The sequence below is a fragment of the Lithobates pipiens genome, unplaced genomic scaffold (genome assembly GCF_037356315.1).
Source record: "Lithobates pipiens isolate NorthernLeopardFrog02 unplaced genomic scaffold, aLitPip1_a1.2 Scaffold_25, whole genome shotgun sequence".
Lineage (NCBI taxonomy): Eukaryota > Metazoa > Chordata > Amphibia > Anura > Ranidae > Lithobates > Lithobates pipiens.
Window position 1 is genome coordinate 204,851,517 of NW_027507787.1, and position 21,646 is coordinate 204,873,162.

Sequence of the window (21,646 nt, forward strand, 5' to 3'; positions counted from 1 at the left end):
GAGGTAAGGAAGGTGAAGGGGTCAGGGCAATGACAGGGTAGGGTGGAGATTTGAAGAGCGGGGGAGGGTGAAGAAGGGAATGGGGGGGTAAGGAAGGTGAAGGGGGTCAGGGCAATGACAGGGGGGGGGATTTGAAGAGCGGGGGAGGGAGGGTGAGGAAGGGAATGAGGGGGTAAGGAAGGTGAAGGGGTCAAAGCAATGATGGGGGGAGTGGGGGTGGAGAGCGGAGGAGGGAGGGTGACGAAGGGAATGGGGGGGGTAAGGAAGTTGAAGGGGGTCAGGGCAATGATGGGTGGGGGGGTGGAGAGGTGAAGAGTGGGGGAGGAAGGGAATGGGGGGGGTGAGGAAGGCGAAGAGGGTCGGGTAGGGTTGCCACCTTTTATTCATGTCAAACCCGAACATTTTAGCGGCGCACATTGATTTATTTTCTAAACATTTCTAATCATATGAAGTTAATAACAAGCGTCCCCTTTACATCAGAGTCCACAGAGTTCCCCCTTTATATCTGAACTCGCAGAGTTCACTTACACTGTAAGGGGGGACTCTGCAGACTCTGATGTAAGGGAGAACTCTGGGACCTCTAACATAAGGGATGCTCTGGGAACCCTGATTTAAGGGGGAACACTAAGTACCTGATGCACGTTGAGGACACTGATGTAAGGGGGAACACTGTGGCCTCTGGTGTAAAAGGGAACTGTGATATAAGGGGTGCTCTGAGAACCCTGATTTACCTTAGTGTACTCATTCAGAGGCAGGAGAGAGAAGGGAGGAGACTCCAGTCATAGACAGGGATGGATGGTGAGCTCACTCACCCCTTGGCATCAGCACCTCTCATCCAGATGTATCTGAGGCTGCTGGACTTCAAATTTCCAGCCCTCACTTTCCTTTTCTGAGGCACAGCGCTAGGGATTGGAGTGTGGGCAGACACCGAGGGGTAGGGGCAGGAGGAAGAGGAGCATATCGAACCTCTCTCCTCTCCCATCTGTATGTGGGGTGGGGGGGGGGATTGTTAGTGCTGGCTTTGGGCAGTGTGGATGAGAGAGTAACAGACACTCTCAGCTTAGACAACTGCAGCCAGCAACCCTGCTGGGAGGCCATAGTCCAGTCTGAATAATGTGTCCGGGTTTCAGGTAGTCTGAAACACGGACACATGATTCCAAACCCGAACTGACAGGTGGCAACCCTAAGGTCAGGGCGATGACGGGGGTGAAGAAGGGAATGGGGGGGGGGGTAAGGAAGGTGAAGAGGGTCAGAGTAATGCCAATGATTTAACCCACCCACACAGAGCCCTCCCACGGCCCTATCAGAAGCAGAAGCTAGAGAAGCAGTACACCCAATAAGAAGATGATATCTATAGAGTTGGCAGCCATGTACACTGCACTGGACATCCAGCAGGGGGAGCCCTGAGTTGTTACAGGAAAGCCTCTAATAGAGCGGTGTTTCGTCAGATTAGGTGACCCATCAGAATGTGGAACGAAAGTGACGTTTTGTCGCCGCCATCTTGCTACACCCCGCACTCCTCCATAGTAAGGATACACTGAGAAGGGGAAAGTGGACATCTTGTTACACCCACCGGAGTGAAAACAGCTGCCTATTGGTTTCTACAGACGCACACGTCTCTAGACGGTGATTGGTGACCCATGGGTCCGCCCCGAAATTATTCCCCGGGATACAGCTCCGACCTGGAAACATATCGCTCTGGAGGGGATTGTGGGTAAAGTTTCTCTCCATGGTGACGGAGCAGAGTGTCATGGAAGGGGCGTGGCTCGGAATGTACCTGCGCCGGGAGGGAGGAGCAGGGGGCGGAGCCGAGGCTGACAGCGATGCGGAGTGTGGTCACACCCGGAGCTCCCGGTCGCCTCTGATGGAGCTCTTCCAGTCCCAGGAGCATTACATCGTCCAGAGCGGGGACCGGGCCTTGTGGTGCAGCCGCCGGGATGGGGCTCTGTCCACCCGACCAGGTGAGATGGAGGGACGTGTGGGGGGGTCTAGACACCAAGGGCCAAACTCCAACACAGGGGCCCCACACAACAGGGACCTTAGATGAGTTCAGGGGCCCCACACAGCAGGGACCTTAGATGAGCTCAGGTGCCCCATACAGCAGGGACCTAAGATGAGCTCAGAGGCCCCACACAACAGGGACCTTAGATGAGGTAAGGGGCCCCAAGCAAGCGGGGACCTAAGATGAGTTCAGGGGTCCCAGGCAGCGGGGACCTTAGATGAGTTCAGGGGCTCCAAGCAACGGGGATCTTAGATGAGTTCAGGGGCCCCAGGCAGCGGGGACCTTTAGATGAGCTCAGGGGCCCCAGGCAGCGGGGACCTTAGATGAGCTCAGGGGCCCCAGGCAGCGGGGACCTTAGATGAGCTCAGGGGCCCCAGGCAGCGGGGACCTTAGATGAGCTCAGGGGCCCCAGGCAGCGGGGACCTTAGATGAGCTCAGGGGCCCCAGGCAGCGGGGACCTTAGATGAGCTCAGGGGCCCCAGGCAGCGGGGACCTTAGATGAGCTCAGGGGCCCCAGGCAGCGGGGACCTTAGATGAGCTCAGGGGCCCCAGGCAGCGGGGACCTTAGATGAGCTCCGGGGCCATACCCATATGGGGCCCTGCATTAGCATATGAGCCCTACCCTTCAGGGACCTAACACCAACACTGAACTCCACACCAGCAGAGGAGTTACAGGCTTGTCTATGGACCCCACACACAAAAGTGGTCTGATATCATCATAGGAGCACCGCACTAGGGTCACAGGGGTTCCACACCATCACAAAGGCCCAACATGCAGGGTCTGTGGGACATGGACTGGAGAGACAGTGCGACGTAGGGAGGACAGGCTGGAGCGACAGCGGGACGCTAGGAGGGTAGGCTGAAGAGCTGTGGGGACTAGGGTTAAATTATCCTCAGAACCTGTGTAATTCATATGTGTCTAGGTTTAAAGGGATGAGGTGGACACAGGGAGGGTAGGCTAGAATGATGCTGACATCCCAGGACACATAGAAGATGGGCTGAAGAGATGGTAGGATCCCATGATGTGGAGTAGACTGAGAGACGAGAGGGATTCTGGGACATAGAGGATAGACTATGGGAGGTGGGAGACACTGGGAGGATAGACTGGAGATATGGCAGGATTACATGACACATGGAGGATAGACTGGAGAGATCTTGGGGATCTCGGGACACAGGGTGCAAGGACTTGGAGAGATGGTGGGGATCCTGGGACACATAGAGGATAAGACCTAGGTAAATGGTTGGGACACATGGGGGGTGGACTCCATACATGACAAGATCCCAGGACACAGGGAAGATAGACCTGGTAGGATGTCAGGGATCTTGGTGAGATGGTGGGGATCCTGGGACACATAGAGGATAGACCTTGGGATTTGCTGGAATTCTGGGAAAATAGACTGAAGAGATGGCGGCGTCTCAGTATACGTGGCAGATAGACTGAAGTAATGGCAGGATCCCATGACACATAGAGGATAGACTGGAGAGATTGTGGGTACTGAGACATGGGCATACTAGGCCTGGAGAGGTTTTGGGTATCTCAGCATACAGAGAGAATGGATCCCAACACATTGGGAGAATAGACTATGGGGATTGGAGGAATGGTGGGATTCTAGCACACTGGGAGAATAGACCTGGAGAGAGGGATAATCATGGGCCATTTAGAAGATGAATTGGAGAGATGGACTGAAGTAATGGTGGGATCTGAGATCTGGGAAGGAGAGATTTGAGAGGGAAACTGATCCCGGGACCTGCAAAGGATTGGCTGGATAAATGTCGGGCTGGGATATGGAAAGAATAGACTGGAGAGATGGTGGAATCACAGGGCACGGGAGGGATAGACCGCTGAGAAGGGTGCTTGGTGCTCGGAAACAATAGTGCTGTGCAGTACATGGTGCTCATTGTGTGTATTTTCTATACATATCGGTGGTATTTTATAATTGAGTTTTGTGTCTATATTGGACTTTCCTCTAGATGAGAGTGGTGTGTTTGTCTATAAATAAATGTTCCTCTAGACGTAACGCTGTGTTTTATGACGGTATTTGTGTCTATATTGTACATTCCTCTAGATGTGACTGTGTGTTATATATGGCAGTATGTGTGTCTTTATTGGACATTCTTATAAACATTACTATGTGGTGTGTACCAGAGCGGGCTGTCCAGCCAAACTAAGGGAGAAGTGCATTTAGTCAGGGAAGTGACCAAGAACCCGATGAACCCAAGAACACTGCTACTACTCTGGTGTTGGGTAGTAGCAGTGTGCTGTCCATATGCTGGTAGTACCCTGTTGTTGGGGAGTGGCAGCGTGCGGTCAGTATGCTGGTAGCAGCCTGGTGATGGGTAGTAGCGGTGTGCTGGCAGCACCCTTGTGTTGGGTAGTAGCGGTGTGCTGGCAGCACCCTTGTGTTGGGTAGTAGCGGTGTGCTGGCAGCACCCTTGTGTTGGGTGGTAGCGGTGTGCTGGCAGCACCCTTGTGTTGGGTGGTAGCGGTGTGCTGGCAGCACCCTTGTGTTGGGTGGTAGCGGTGTGCTGGCAGCACCCTGGTGTTGGGTGGTAGCGGTGTGCTGGCAGCACCCTGGTGTTGGGTGGTAGCGGTGTGCTGGCAGCACCCTGGTGTTGGGTGGTAGCGGTGTGCTGGCAGCACCCTGGTGTTGGGTGGTAGCGGTGTGCTGGCAGCACCCTGGTGTTGGGTGGTAGCGGTGTGCTGGCAGCACCCTGGTGTTGGGTGGTAGCGGTGTGCTGGCAGCACCCTGGTGACGGGTGGTAGCAGTGCTTGGTTGGTGTGCTGCTACTTGGCATGCTCCCGGTAGTGACACCCAGCACAGTCGTGTTTTGTGGCATTTCTCAGAAATGAGCTTTTGGATTTATTTGGGACATTTGTGAGAAGTTACAGTATAGAGGATTGTTTGTTCTCAGTACACATGGATCGTAGACTCGTTACCCTCCGATCCCCTCCCCACCATTGATATAAGTGATGACCCCCCTCTGGATCATGTCAGGTCAGGCATAGAATGAAGTTCCACCCTTCTGGGTCATAGTAATGTGCCAGTTTTTCCTTGGACCCGGGCCCCAAGCAGCCAGTCATCGGGGCTTGCCGGGGTGTGTTTGCTGGCTGTGAATCCCCCCAGGCTGGAGACGTGATGTTTGGTATTCGGAGTATTCTCTGTCTCCCAGCATGCCGCTCTTTATCCGCTCATACTGGAGCCGTGTTTACATTACATGCTGAAATGAGTTCAATTATTCAGGGCGACCTTCTGCCAGGACTGTGATACTGCAGACCTTTCCTTATTAATGATGTGGCTCATCTCATGTATACCCGAGGACAGACGTGTGCCGGGTCACCATCCTGTGCATGTTCCAGGGCCCGCCATACCATGACCATCTTCCTCCGTGTAAACATGGCTCCATTATACAGAACACTAATGGTACATATACTGTGCCTTGAAAAAGTATTCACACCCCTTGAAATGTTCCACATTTTGTCAGGTTACAACCAGAAACGTAAATGTATTTTATTGGGATTTTATGTGATAGCCCAACACAAAGTGGCACATAATTGTGACGTGGAAGGAAAAGGATAAATTTTATTTTTTTACCAATATGTGAAAAGTGTGGCGTACCTTTGTATTCACCCCCTTTCACTGCATTTACAGCTAAAAGTCCTTTTGAAGATGCCTCTACCAGCTTTACACATCTAGAGAGTGACATTTTTTACCCATTCTTTTCTGCCAAATATCTCAAGCTCTGTCAGATTGGATGGAGAGCGTCTGTGAACAGCAATTTTAAAGTCTTGCCACAGATTCTCATTTGGATTTGGGTCTGGACTTTGACTGAGCCATACTAACACATGAATATGCTTTGATCTAAACCAGGGGTAGGCAAGCTGGGGCCCTCCAGCTGTTGTGGAACTTCCTTTTTCTATGAGGCATTGCAAGGCTGGCAGTTACAATTGCTCCCAGAGGCATGATGGGACTTGTAGTTCTGCAACAGCTGGAGGGCTCCATGTTGCCTACCCCTGATCTAAATCATAACATTGTAGCTCTAGCTGTATGTTTAGTGTCGTTGTCCTGCTGGAAGGTGAACCTCTGCCCCCAGTCTCAAGTCTTTCGCAGAGTCAATCAGGTTTTCTTCTAAAGCCCCATACACACTATCAGATTTTCTACTGATTTTTTCCTTCAGATTTACCAAAACCATATAATATGAGGTCAAACCTTAGGAGTTTCAATGTGTATGCAATCAGACAGGCCCTTGCACTACATGGTTTTGGTAAATCTGAAGGAAAAAATAAGCAGAAAATCTGATAGTGTGTATGGGGCTTTACATTGCCCTGTATTTGTCTCCATCCATCTTCCCATCAACTCTGACCAGCTTCCCTGTTCCTGCTGAAGAAAAGCATCTCCACAACATGATGCTTCCACCACCATGTTTCACAGTGGGGATGGTGTGTTCAGGGTGACGTGCAGTGTTAGTTTTCTGCCACACATAGCGTTTTGCTTTTAGGCCAAAAAGTTCAACTTTGGTCTCATCTGACCAGAGCACCTTCTTCCACATGTTTGCTGTGTCCCCCACATGGCTTCTCACAATACTGCAAATGGGACTTATGGCTTTCTTCTTGCCACTCTTCCTTAAAGGGCAGATTTGTGGAGTTCACAACTAAGACCACTTTCACACTAAGGTGCTTTTCAGGCGCTTTCACGCTAAATACAGCGCCTAAAAAGCTCCCAAAAACGTATTTCCATTAAAATCAATGAATGCTTTCACACTGGGGCAGTGTACTGGCAGGGCGGTGCAAAACTCCCCTCTCCATTAAAATGAATGGAAAGCTCTTCAAAAGCGCCTGAAAAGCTCTTTAAAAGGGCTCAGTGTTTTTACCGGCAGTTTAGAAGCACCTCAGTGTGAAAGGGGCCTAATAGTCGTCCTGTGGACAGATTCTCCCTCCTGAGCTGTGGATCTCTGCAGCTCTCCCAGCGAAGCGGGCTGAATACAAATGCACGTTACGCTTTTCACATATTTATTTGTGAAAAAATGTTGAAAACCATTTATAATTTTCCTTCCACTTCACAATTATGTGCCATTTTGTGTTGGTCTATCACATAAAATCCCAATAAAATACATTTATGTTTTTGGTTGTAAGATGACAATGTGGAAATTTTCAAGGGGTATGAATACTTTTTCAAGGCTCTGTATATAGATATACATTGATTGCAGTGACCTCCAGACATGAGCTGGAGTCATCCGATGTAAGCAGGTCTGTCCCTTACATACACAGTGCAGGGCGGGGTATGTAAATATTTCTCACGGGGTGTAAATATTATTACATTGGTTGGGGTGGAGGGGATTTTCTCTATTTACTGTCATCATTGTGTTATGATGTATGCCAGGTGTCGTCCTCCCCTCCCCCCCTTTCAGCTTGTACATCAAACTGCTTATATCAAATTCCCCAAAAACATCATAGTGCACACTTACACCTCTATTCCCTTCTCTTCCCTTCTGTGTGTCTTTCTCAACCCCCCTTCCCTGTCTATGTTATGTGTCTGTTACCCCACCAACTCTTTATTCTCACCACCATTTTTATTTATTTTTTATTTATGTTCCTTCCAATCTTTTTATGGTTCTCCCTTCGCCCCCTCCGCCATCTCTCTATTCACTTACCCCCTTACCACCTCCCTATCTGTCATTGGGTCCGTGCCCCTCCACCATCTCTGTATCCACCCCCCCCCCACCACCTGTCATTGCCCACCAACCATCTCTCTTTCCGTTTTCTTCCTACCGACAACTCTATCCTGTGCCACATGTACCCCCTCCCATCCCTGTGGGGTGTGCATATCTCTGTTCTGTCCCAACACCAACCCCCCCGTGTGGCATGCTTTGTCTTTGTACTGACCAAAGAGCCCCCCCCCCCCCTGTACGGCTTGCATTATCGTTCTTGTCCCCCTTGTGGTGTGTATGCTTTTTTATTGTCCTCCCATGTGGTCTCTGTAGCCCTTTCTTGTTCCCCCCTCCCTCTCGGTGTTGTCCCCTCCGTGTGGTGTGCGTATCTTTTTATTATTCCCCGTGTGTGTGTGTCCTTGTCCCCCCCCCCCCCGTGTGGTGAGTGTATATCACTGTGTTGGCCCCCCATGTGGTATGTGTAGCACTGCGTTGTCCCCTGTGTGTGGTGCGTGTATCGCTGTATTGTCCCCCTTATGGGGTTAGTGTGTCTCTGTTCTGTCCCCCCGTGTGGTGTGTTCATCTCTGTGTTGTCCCCCTGTGTGATGTGTGTATTACTGTACTGCCCCCCCCCCCGTGTGGTGTGTGTGTGTATCTGTATTGTCCCTGCTATGGGGTTAGTGTGTCTGCTCTGTCCCCCCCCCCCCCATGAGCTGTGCGTGTCTGTTCTGTCCCCCTGTGTAGTCTATGCGTGTGTCTCTCTGTATTGTCCCCCCCCGTGGGGTATGCGTGTCTCTTTATTGTCCCCCCCGTGTGGTGTGCGTGTCTCTGTATTGTCCCCCCCATGTGGTGTGCGTGTCTCTGTATTGTCCCCCCCCATGTGGTGTGCGTGTCTCTGTATTGTCCCCCCCCCCCGTGTGGTGTGTGCGTGTCTCTGTATTGTCCCCCCCCGTGTGGTGTGTGCGTGTCTCTGTATTGTCCCCCCCGTGTGGTGTGTGCGTGTCTCTATATTGTCCCCCCCCCGTGTGGTGTGTGCGTGTCTCTGTATTGTCCCCCCGTGTGGTGTGCGTGTCTCTGTATTGTCCCCCCCTGTGTGGTGTGTGCGTGCCTCTGTATTGTCCCCCCCCCCGTGTGGTGTGTGCGTGTCTCTGTATTGTCCCCCCCCCTGTGTGGTGTGTGCGTGCCTCTGTATTGTCCCCCCCCCCCCGTGTGGTGTGTGCGTGTCTCTGTATTGTCCCCCCCCCTGTGTGGTGTGTGCGTGCCTCTGTATTGTCCCCCCCCCCCCCCCGTGTGGTGTGTGCGTGCCTCTGTATTGTCCCCCCCCCTGTGTGGTGTGTGCGTGTCTCTGTATTGTTGCCCTTGGGTGGTGTGTGTCCTTGTATCTATATGTTGCCACTTTGTATACAGGAAGGTGTGCGATCTTGTGCCTCCATGAGGAATATTAGAGAGGGCGCGCTCATCGCTCGGTCATGCTCCAGCTCTTCTCATCGCATTACATCTGGTGTAGGAGTATAATGGAGGATGGTAATCGGACTCCAGAGACAGCAATAGAGGGGACCCTGGGCTGCAGTGTGCAATCCATTGTGATAGAGCTCAATCTTGTTTGATCTGTTCTGCACCAGAGGCTGGAAAATACAACTCAGATCCTATATTTAGAGACTCGGAGTGCTTTCTATAGGAAGGCCAGTCACCCAGGCTCTGTGCAGTAGCCATATCCCATTCTGGCATGAAGTGCACCACCTGTATTTAGGGGCACATGACAAATACAGTATCTGCATGTATTAAAAACAAAAATACTAAAGTGCAAAAATGGATAATAGGTGAAATGTGCCGAAATGAAAACCGCTGCAAACACCCAAACGTGGTCAGTCACCAAGATGAATAGATAATAAAAAAAAATAGTGTTGCGCTACAATACTTTGCACTTAGCATTTTCAGTGTTGCGCCACCTATAGGGCGGAAAGTGCTAAGTGCAAAGTATTACAAAACCAGCTAATTGCAATAAAAATTAAGGGGGGGGGGGGGGGGGGGGATAGGAGAAATTCCTAAAAGACTCCCCTACCACTTCAAAATGTACAGACGTGGTTCCAAAGGAATAAGTTAATACCAATATTTACCATTATAGGTACATAACAATAAAGTGCAGGAAAATAAATAAAAATAAATTACCAACACCCTAATCACCACTGATTGAATTGAATGGTGCATACATTCATATATGCCTAGGTAAAATACCAAAAACGGTGAATCAATTTTTAAAAATAACAATGTGAAGAAATAGAAATATAAAAATAATAAATAAATTGATTAAATTAATTAAAGTGCAAAGACAGCCCCTGGGCTATATTCTGTGATACATTAAAGTTAATCTAAAAATATCCTCATGAATAAATATATCTTAGGGGGGGGAATAAAAGTACTTTTCCAGTATAGTCAACAATAGTAAAGTATCTGTATCGGCATAGCCATGGCCTATCAGTTTTCTGCAGCAGCACCCCTAGTGGTTGCTTTGTGGACTGGTGTGGGATAGGCCTTCTGTATGTAGTGTGGAGCGCAGTTCCCGCACATCGGTGATGTGGAGTTCATATACCTCCTATAGGCCAGATCATAACAGAAAATAAAAATAAATAAGTAACCCTTTTTTTTTATGTAAATGCAGAATAGGATTGATGCTATATAAGTACCTGCAAAAAAAATACAATGAATAAAATATGTCTTATTGTACATGTTACATATATAATACAACATTTTTGTCGTCCTCTTCACAGCCACTGACCTGCTCCTGGCTTGGAATCCCATCTGTCTGGGATTGGTGGAAGGAATAATCGGAAAGGTACAGCTGCATGCTGGTGAGTGTATTATGACACAGCCCGCCCCTTGACTATGTGATTGTGCTTGTTGGTGAGATCTTAGACTTCCCTTAACATTTTATTTGTGTAATACACATTGCAGATTCTATGCAGTCACTTGTGTGATGGGAAGTCCCCATTGGTCAGTTACTTTAATAAAAACAACCAAACAAATCTATCTTCACAAAGGAGCCTGATGTGTTTCACTTGTGTTGTAGCAGATGTCCTAGAATACCACTTGGCCTAGAAATCTTGTGATTTAAGGCAGAACTCTAGCCAAAAATAAAGATAAAAATGGATAGACCAGTAAAGAAAAAATAGCAATACCAGCTTTTGCTGCAATATTCACCTTCAGTCCACAGATTTCCCCTGCAGTATATTTTTCTGCCCCTAGATGTCCCCAGTCTGATGGCTAGCATCATTCACCCTGAGCCCATGTCATCCTGGGCCTGCCCAGTGGCTCCTACTGGTGAGAAATGGAGAGAAGGTAGAGATTCCATTTGTTATTACAGAATGGAGATGAAAGATGGATGCTCTCTGCTGGGTCAGAAAGGTGAGGAAAGCGATCAATATCCTCTGCTAGCATGGAATGGTGAGTGCCTTCTGATGATATAGAATGGAAAGCAGATAGGGATGCCTTCTGCTATTACAGAATGAAGAGAAGCTGGAGAGATGCCATCTGCTGCTACTGTGCATAGAGTTGAGAAGTGGGAGATTTTCTCTGCTATTACAGAATGGAGAGCTGATGGAGAGATGCCCTCTCCCTGGACAGAATGGAGAAGAGAGAAAGCAAGGGAGAGAGATCTTCTGCTGAGACAGAACGTAAAAGAGAGAAATGCCCTCTGTCATGACGGATTGAAGAGAAGGCAGAAAGATGCCCTCTGCTGATACATAGGGGGAAAGAATTGAAGAGATGCCTTTCCTGGTACTGAATTAAGAGGAGAGAGAGATGCCCTCTGAGAATGCAGAATGGAAGGGGGATAGATGTTCTCTACCAGGACAGAACAGAGGGGTGGATGGAGAGATAAAGAAGCATCTTCTGCCAAGACAGAATAAAGGCATGATAGAATTGCTATCTGCTGGCAGATAGCTGAATGAGAATTCTGATAATAGACAGGTGCACTCCAGTCCACAGTAGTGAGGAGAGATGTCCTTTGCTAGTACAAAATGGGGAAATGAGTGATGTTTTCTGCCAGCCGAGAACATTGAGGAGAGAGACGTGTCCCCTGCCAGCCGAGAACATTGAGGAGAGAGACGTGTCCACTCCTGCCAGCTGAGAACATTGAGGAGAGAGACGTGTCCACTCCTGCCAGCCGAGAACATTGAGGAGAGAGACGTGTCCACTCCTGCCAGCCAAAAACATTGAGGAGAGAGACGTGTCCACTCCTGCCAGCCGAGAACATTGAGGAGAGAGACGTGTCCACTCCTGCCAGCCGAGAACATTGAGGAGAGAGACGTGTCCACTCCTGCCAGCCGAGAACATTGAGGAGAGAGACGTGTCCACTCCTGCCAGCCGAGAACATTGAGGAGAGAGACGTGTCCACTCCTGCCAGCCGAGAACATTGAGGAGAGAGACGTGTCCACTCCTGCCAGCCGAGAACATTGAGGAGAGAGACGTGTCCACTCCTGCCAGCCGAGAACATTGAGCAGAGAGACGTGTCCACTCCTGCCAGCCGAGAACATTGAGGAGAGAGACGTGTCCACTCCTGCCAGCCGAGAACATTGAGGAGAGAGACGTGTCCACTCCTGCCAGCCGAGAACATTGAGGAGAGAGACGTGTCCACTCCTGCCAGCCGAGAACATTGAGGAGAGAGACGTGTCCACTCCTGCCAGCCGAGAACATTGAGGAGAGAGACGTGTCCACTCCTGCCAGCCGAGAACATTGAGGAGAGAGACGTGTCCACTCCTGCCAGCCGAGAACATTGAGGAGAGAGACGTGTCCACTCCTGCCAGCCGAGAACATTGAGGAGAGAGACGTGTCCACTCCTGCCAGCCGAGAACATTGAGGAGAGAGACGTGTCCACTCCTGCCAGCCGAGAACATTGAGGAGAGAGACGTGTCCACTCCTGCCAGCCGAGAACATTGAGGAGAGAGACGTGTCCACTCCTGCCAGCCGAGAACATTGAGGAGAGAGACGTGTCCACTCCTGCCAGCCGAGAACATTGAGGAGAGAGACGTGTCCACTCCTGCCAGCCGAGAACATTGAGGAGAGAGACGTGTCCACTCCTGCCAGCCGAGAACATTGAGGAGAGAGACGTGTCCACTCCTGCCAGCCGAGAACATTGAGGAGAGAGACGTGTCCACTCCTGCCAGCCGAGAACATTGAGGAGAGAGACGTGTCCACTCCTGCCAGCCGAGAACATTGAGGAGAGAGACGTGTCCACTCCTGCCAGCCGAGAACATTGAGGAGAGAGACGTGTCCACTCCTGCCAGCCGAGAACATTGAGGAGAGAGACGTGTCCTCTGCCAGTCCAGAATGGAGTTGAGATAGAGTTGCCCCCTGTTGGGACAGGATGGAGAGGAGTGAGAAAGTGCCCTCACAGAAGTATAGAGATGCCATCTGCCAAGACAGAATAGAGAAGTAGTGATGCCATCTGCCAGGACAGAATTCAAGAAAATTGAAGGAAGTCCAGTACAAAATACCAGACTTTTATTGTGGCAGAGCGAGTTTGGCTGCTACCTTATCTGAAATATTTCCTGAGTTGGAATAATAAAACAGCTGCAGGAAAGACCCGGTCAGATAACACTATGAATGTCTGACGTCACTCTCTGATATAAATAGTTGGATTTGTAGCTGTAGTTTAGCTGTACAGTGTATGATGATCTGAGTTATATACTGTATTTATTGGCGTATAACGCACACCTTTTTCACCCTGAAAATCTGGTCCAAATAGCATGTTATACGCCAATACTTCAATTTTAGCTGTCTCGAAGGGGGGGGGGGGGGGGACAGGCAGAATAAGCGCTGTCAGATTATATATAGTGAGAATCTCCTGTTTATTTGGCGGCATCTGTAATAGGAAGTGCCGTCTCCTAGGCCGCCATTTGACAACTGTTCTGTCTATCATAGGAGATCCTCACTGTCCCACCCCCCTCCCTGTCCCCTCTGGGCTGCAAATGGGCATCGATCAGGCCGCACTGATGGCAGTGGTGAGGCTGCCGCACTGATGGCAGTGGTGAGGCTGCAGATGGGCATTGATGGCAATGGTGAGGCTGTAGATGGGCACTGACCCTTGTTTTGCTTCAAAGTTCCTTATTTGTAATTTAAGTTTAAGTTAACTTCTCTCTTAAAATGAATGTGCGTCTTATACGCTGGTAAATATATTGTGTCTGTCAGCTTCAGCCTCTCCTGAACTCTAGCTGTGGGATTGAGGAAATTCCTTCCTTTCCTGGAGGAAAACTTTTTAAGTAGCTGTGAGAATCTAAAGCCAAGTGCCAAACTCATTGGAATTCTTCCTCCGGTTCAGTAAGCTTCATGGCACTCCCACACGGCTATCCTTTTTTTTTTTGTTTTTTTTTTTTTTTTTAAACTTCTTCTGTAAGAGAAGAGCATTGGAGTCTTCTTGCACCCCCAGTGAGTATACTCTCATCTCTCTGCCTGCTCTTGCCCCCCGGTGTTCACTTCACCTTGCATTATTATTATTATTATTATTATTATTATTATTATTATTATTATACAGGATTTCTAAAGTGCTAACAGTTTGTGCAGCACTTTACAATCTAAAGGCAGGCAGTATAGATGCAATAAAGTGGGTTAAGAGGGCCCTGTTTTATAAGAGCTTACAATCTGATAGGGTGGTGGAACTGGTACAAAAAGTATTAACTGTGGGGAATGAGCTTATGGAAGAGGTAAAAGTTCAGTTTGTTAGTTGGAGGCAGTATAGGCATCTCTGAAGAGATGAGTTTTCAGAGATCCCCTAAAAGAGGCCAGAGTAGGACATAGCCAGAATGAGGTAAAGAGTTTCAGAGGTTGGGAGAGTAAAGTAGAAGGTCACCAGTGTTCCACTTTTAGCACAAGGGGCAAAGACCAAACCAAAGTAGATCCAGGGTGCCAAGAGGACACCGACCTGTTTGATAATCTAAAATATTTGTCTACTATAATTGTTATAACACTTTACTATTATATAACACCCTTATTGCCCCCTTCCATGTGCATTACCCCCGCGGTGACCATTCCACAGCACATATGTGTAAATCCTCAGTTTACAGTACATGTACTTACCCTGCAGTGCCCTATCACCAGCACATGTGTGGTAACCCCTAGGTGTTCTATCTCCAGCTCATGTGTTGTGCTCCATCCTCTGTTTATGCGCATTAACCCCTCAGCACCCAGTCCCCAACTCATGTACATTAACCCATCAGCCTCAGTATGTGTAATTATCCTTCTTTTCCCAGTCCTCGGCATGTTAAGCCCTCAGTGCCCAGTATTCTGCTATAGTGTGTTTTAAACCCTCAGCAAATAGTACTCCGCTATTATGCATTAACCTATTGATGCCCAGTCCCCAACACTTGTGTTAACTCCTCAGCTCCCAGTCTAATATATATGCGCATGCCCTCCGTGCACAATCCCAAATGCATGGCATGTACAGTAGACTTTATAGTAATATCCATATTGTATGTTGAAGATCTCTTCATGCTTGTTCCCTCAACTGCCCATCTTTTGCTATACCATGTGTTTCAAAAAGAATGACCTGATTTTAAAACCTTTTATCTGTGCAACCATGCACCGCCAAGCAATGAAACCTCTACTACTTGAATGGACATGGCCAAATGATGACCGCTAGATACCAGTACTAGCGCCAAGATAGACGCTAACCTCAACCGCCAGCATCAGTCGGAAAAAATCTGATGGATTTTGTTGTCGGAATGTCCGATCGTGTGTACAGGGCATAAGACATTTAGTAGCACCAGCATGCTTTTTTTTTTTTTTGTATCACCTGTCATAATGGGGTTAAAAAAATAAACTTAAAATTAGTCCTTTATAGTACGAAAAGAGCAGATAATTGCTACTATAAGGGGTTCATGTATACTGTGAAAGTAATAATATCTATTAACCACATGCCGACCGGGCCATAGCCGAAAGACAAGTATTACGAGTGAAAAAAGAAAAAGGAAATAAATTTAAAAGGAGGTGAAAAAATTCCAGAAATAGAATAAAATAAAATAAAATAAAAATGAAAAATAAAAAATATTAAAAAATAAAAATAAAGGATTTTTTTAGGTATTTGTCCCAAGTAATAAAAATATAGAAATGTGTACAAAGAGAAAAAAAGGGGGAGTAAAAAAGAAGCAAAAAAGCACAGTCTCTGATGCAGTGTAGTTAATGGGGGATTTCCCGTAGATACAGGAGGGGATGTGATGGATCCAAACAACTAATCTTCATGCATTGTGGGCACTTATAGGATGTACTCTCACCAGAAAAATAACCCCATCCGGGGTGGATCAGCCTTCACAGTATAAGCTACCGTGTCGCTCTCTGGCTTGCTTCAGATAGGCTGTTGAGGATCCCTCGTTATTTCCAGGTGGAGTGTGCCTCAGTATATATATTGAAAGAGAGGACCATACATAGTGTGATACTGTATAAATCACTTTATTAAGAAGATACTAAAAATTACTCACACTTTTGAAAGAAGAAAATGGCTTGAATAAATGCAGTATAAAGGTGCAGTGTGAAAGGTATGGAAGCTGCTGAGAGCGTTCCGTTCGTCTTCCACTCCGTAGTGTAAAGGTACAGTGTTAAAGGTAGGAAAGCTGCTGAGAGCGTTCCGTTCGTCTTCCACGCCGACTGTATTGGAAGTGTGTATTCGATAGGCCACGCCTAGGGCGTGGCCTATCGAATACACACTTCCAATACAGTCGGCGTGGAAGACGAACGGAACGCTCTCAGCAGCTTTCCTACCTTTAACACTGTACCTTTACACTACGGAGTGGAAGACGAACGGAACGCTCTCAGCAGCTTCCATACCTTTCACACTGCACCTTTATACTGCATTTATTCAAGCCATTTTCTTCTTTCAAAAGTGTGAGTAATTTTTAGTATCTTCTTAATAAAGTGATTTATACAGTATCACACTATGTATGGTCCTCTCTTTCAATATATATACTGAGGCACACTCCACCTGGAAATAACGAGGGATCCTCAACAGCCTATCTGAAGCAAGCCAGAGAGCGACACGGTAGCTTATACTGTGAAGGCTGATCCACCCCGGATGGGGTTATTTTTCTGGTGAGAGTACATCCTATAAGTGCCCACAATGCATGAAGATTAGTTGTTTGGATCCATCACATCCCCTCCTGTATCTACGGGAAATCCCCCATTAACTACACTGCATCAGAGACTGTGCTTTTTTGCTTCTTTTTTACTCCCCCTTTTTTTCTCTTTGTACACATTTCTATATTTTTATTACTTGGGACAAATACCTAAAAAAATCCTTTATTTTTATTTTTTAATATTTTTTATTTTTCATTTTTATTTTATTTTATTCTATTTCTGGAATTTTTTCACCTCCTTTTAAATTTATTTCCTTTTTCTTTTTTCACTCGTAATATTTGGCATGTTTCACGTGGGGTATTGATATTTATCACGGATTTATTGTACATTTTAGTATTGCACGCATAGATTTTATTTGTCACATTTGTGCACAATTGTATTATTGCACGCATAGATTTTATTTGTCACATTTGTGCACAATTGTATTATGTTTATGGTTCATATTTACATGTAATATTTTTACCTGAATTATTAAGTAGTTCACATATTTAAGGTACTCATGTGATTAAGAGTGCATAAGGTAATCACCCATTTAGGTTTATCGCACCTGAGACAATACTTTATTTTCCAGCCAGCATGCTGGTAAATTTTTAACAATTTATACACATATATTTTTGAGTTTTTACTTCCCACCCACAGTTTATATTTTATACTTTATCCCAACACTAATATATTGCACACCAACTCTTACACACCGGATTAATGTAACAATTTCAAATTTAATTTAGCACATTAATTAAGTTTCTGATACACAGGTATAGCGCCAGATCTATTCATAGCACTCCTTTATCTAACATTTTCCACCCCACCAGGTGGATAGTAATAGAGGCAGCTCTTACCTACTTTCCTTTTTTATATTTTTATATTTTATGTGGATTCGCTCATAAGTTCCTTAGCGCAACCTACCCCTTTTATTTTTATTCATAGCCGAAAGACGGCTACAGCGCGGTCAGCTTATTCTGGGTGGACGTCAGTGGGACGTCCTCACAGAATCTTGCGTACCTGGGAACATCTGTGACCTCTGGACCCGGCGCATCACAGATCACAGTAAACGGCCGCTAATAGCGGCCGTTTACCACGTGATCGCTCCGTCATGACGCCGGTTCCTCTCTCCCCTCTTTGTACTGATTGGTACAGTGAGAGGGGAGAGATGGCAGCGGCACTGTGGGCTGGATGTGTAGTGCCCACAGCGCTGCTCTGTGCCAACACTGTGCAATACTCTGCCAATACATTTTAACAGAAACAAATTTTTTTTTTTTTTTTTACTGAATTGTCTTTTTTTTTTGATTTATAGCGCAAAAAATAAAAAACCCAGCGGTGATTAAATACCAACAAAAGAAAGCTCTATTTGTGTGAAAAAAAAGACAAACATTTCATATGGGTACAGTGTGGCAAAGTAATTGTCATTCAAAGTGTGAGAGTACCAAAAGCTGAAAATTGGTCTGGTTAGGAAGGGGGTTTAAGTTTCCAGTGGTCAAATGGATAGATATATATATATTTATATTATACACAAGGTAATACTGACATATAATCACACATATAGGTTGTTGAGTTTTTTTTTTTTTAACCTCACCTACTGTGTGTGTGTATATATGTAATATTGAGAAATCGTATAGGATATATGGGCATTTCAATTGAGTCAGATATGAAGGGTGGAAGGGAGATATAAATCTTTTATCTAAAATCTGAGACCTTTTTTTTTCAAGTATCAAGGAGAGGGATCATTATTGGCTGGCAACTCTCCTTGATCCACGGTACAAGGGTAAGGTCGTGGACCTTATCCTGCCATCGCAGAGGGAGCAGAGGATGCAGAGGATGCAGAAAGGTCTGTGCAACGCTTTCCCAGAGACTGGGAGGTTACATACTCCTGGTCCTGGACAACGTGCTGCTGAGGCTTCGGTCAGTCACAGAAGGAGCAGGTGGCCGTCTGACCGATGCGTTTCAGATCATTTTTTTTAGTCCGCAGCCCCAAGGTATGATCGCTTCCAGCAACCATTGCCAGCGTCTGATTTACATGGTACAGAAATACCTAGGGGCAAGGTCAGACTTGGACACCTTTCCCACCGAAAATCCTCTGGCTTACTGGTTCTTGAGGATGGATCACTGGCCAGAGCTTGCACAGTTTGCAATTGAGCTACTGGCCTGTCCTGCATCCAGCGTTCTTTCGGAACGTACCTTCAGTGCTGCTGGAGGCTTTGTAACCGATCACAGGGTGCGCCTGTCCACCGACTCGGTTGATCGACTGACCTTCATAAAGATGAATCAGTCTTGGATCACCACCAGCTGCCTAACACCTGAAGCTGATGTAACCGAATACATTTTTTTTGAAATATCACATCCCTTCAAGACTGCCTATGCTGATGCTGAGGGACTATCCTGTTATGTTGACTGACTATCCTCTTCCTCCTCAATGATCCTGCTGATATCTTGGAAGAACATTTTTGGTTCTGGGCGCCGCCACCAGTGCCTAAGGCCCAATTTTTCAGCCTCTGTTTAACAGGGGGATGTAATTACAATTTTTGATGCAATGCTTTGCAGCAGGGCTCATTCCTGCTCTCCAACTAGAGTTTCTGTGAGGTGTTGCAGTGTTGTGGCACCAGTGCTTAAGGCCCACATTTTTAGCCCCTGTTTAACAGGTGCAGGTAATTACAATTCTTGATATAATATTTCACAGCAGGGCTTATTCCTGCGCCCACCAAGAGTAACTGTGAGGACTTCTAGTGTTGTGGCACCAGCACCACCACCACACCCAAATTCTTGATATAATAGTTCACAGCTGGGCACTCCAGCACCCACCAAGAGTCACTTTGAGGGCTTAGTGTTAACTTGTGGTAACACCAACACCTTAGGGCCAAATTTCTGAAGAGCATATAGGGCAGGCCTCTACTTTCAAACATCCAACTTACAAATGTCTCCTACTTGCAAACGGAAGGAGACAACAGGAAGTGAGATGCAAAAAGACGGACGGCCAAAAAAATTATACAGGGCTGATTACCCTTCCCTATGTTTTCCAAAAAGCTTAAAAATAGATTTTTTGACTGGAGCTACACTTTAAAAATGTACCACTTCAAAATTACAAACAGATTCTACTTAACACAACAAACCTACAGTCCCTGTCTTGTTTGCACCGCCTGTGTACTGCTGTTCGGAGTATATAGGGCCTGGGGGTCCCACGCCTTTCCTTTTTTTTTATTTGGGTACGGGGTTCCCCTTAATATCTGTACAAGACCCAAAGGGGCTTGTAATGGGCAGGGGGGCTACCCATGCCATTTTCTCACTGATTTTCATCCATATTGCCGGAACCAGACATTACATTAAAACCGCAAGCCGTTTTAAATTACTTTTTTTCCGTTAAATGTCATTTTGTGCAGGGACTGTTCTAAACACATGCCACTTCACAGGCATACTATAGACACCCCCCTGGCACGATATAAAAAAGGAATATTTCACTTTTTTTTCACTTTAAGCGTCATTAAAATCACTGCTCCCAAAAAGTCCGTTTTTCAAAAAAAAATTTGCATTGATCCATGTCCCCTGGGGCAGGAGTCAGGTCCCCAAACCCTTTTTTAGGACAATAACTTGCATATTAGCCTTTAAAATTATCACTTTTGATTTCGAACGTTCGAGTCCCATAGACTTTAATGGGGTTCTAAAGTTCGTACGAATTTTCCCAAATGATCAGCATGTAGTAGAAATTGCCAATCCTGGGAACTCTGGAGCGTGTACTATTAGGCTTGGCAGCCCGGGGCACTGATGGTGTGATGCAAAAGTCCAGGGCGAGCCAGGAAACAGAAAGCAAGGAGCAGCCAATCACCGCCTTGACCAGCGTGAACCGCAATATGGCGCCGGGCGCAACATCACATGAACAAGATGTTCGGCGTTTCACAGGTACAAGTGATTGGCTGACATATATGACAGTCATATAATACAAGAAAACTAAGGAGAAATGTAATAGGCTGATGGACCCGTTAATCAAAAAGACAAGCTGAAAGAGTAGATGGTTTTAAAACAGAATATAAAAGCAAATATTTATGTGCTTGCGGGTGAAGTGGTGATGATTAATTGTCTAAATAGCTTGCTCGCTAACCATAATGATAAATGGTATTATAGCGTTTTGGAAGAACGACCAATAGATCGATTGAATGATTCAAATTTAAATTAAAAAAATGTATAATGGTTAGAATTACTGATAATAATTCTTATAAAGATGGAAGAAGAGGGCTACGTAGTGAATGTAATATCAAATATTAAAGGTATGCTTATCATTTATTGTAATAGAGCCAGAGGTACCTCCTTAAAGGAGAAATAATCAAGATTCTAATAACTAGACACAAATGATGGATTAGTTGTAAGTGATCGCAATAGGGAATACATATATTCATACACACATATAAGCATGTGCGCACACACATACACTTCAGCATATATACATACAAACACACACCTGCATACATACCCTATGCATTTTGTGGACCCAATACTCTAGAGAATAAAATTAATATAGGTGTCATTAGGATGTATTATAAAGATGAAAAGGGGCGGGGCTATTCTAAAAGAATTATTCAGTTAAGACACCGGGCTATCCAGTTGCCAATCTCTGGACAGTCCACTAGGATATGATCAGGGAGATCTTACCAGCCATATTAAATAACAGTGCTGATTTCGATCTCCTCGTTCATTCCTCTAGGTGAGTGTATCTAAATTGAAAATCCAATACCTTTCCTGACGACACAACCTTTTGAGACGTTCTGCCAGGGAGAATTTGTCTGAAATGGATTCAAGGAACCATACTTTTAAGTCTTCAGAGGATTGTTTGCGGTAAAGTGGCGAGGAACGCTACGTTTGGGGAAACCAGCATCTACAATCCCGCAGTGTTCC

General features: G+C 46.5%; 1 protein-coding gene across 1 annotated transcript in view; it reads left to right on the forward strand.

The window, feature by feature from the left end:
- Positions 1-1,753: 1,753 nt before the first annotated feature.
- INPP5F (inositol polyphosphate-5-phosphatase F) overlaps positions 1,754-21,646 on the forward strand; it is a 61,367-nt gene continuing 41,474 nt past the window's right edge. Inside the window, exons 1-2 of the mRNA XM_077455465.1 lie at positions 1,754-1,961; positions 10,417-10,497. Of these exons, the coding sequence (XP_077311591.1) occupies positions 1,772-1,961; positions 10,417-10,497 (271 nt within the window). The 5' untranslated portion in view covers positions 1,754-1,771. The remainder of the gene's footprint in view (positions 1,962-10,416; positions 10,498-21,646) is intronic.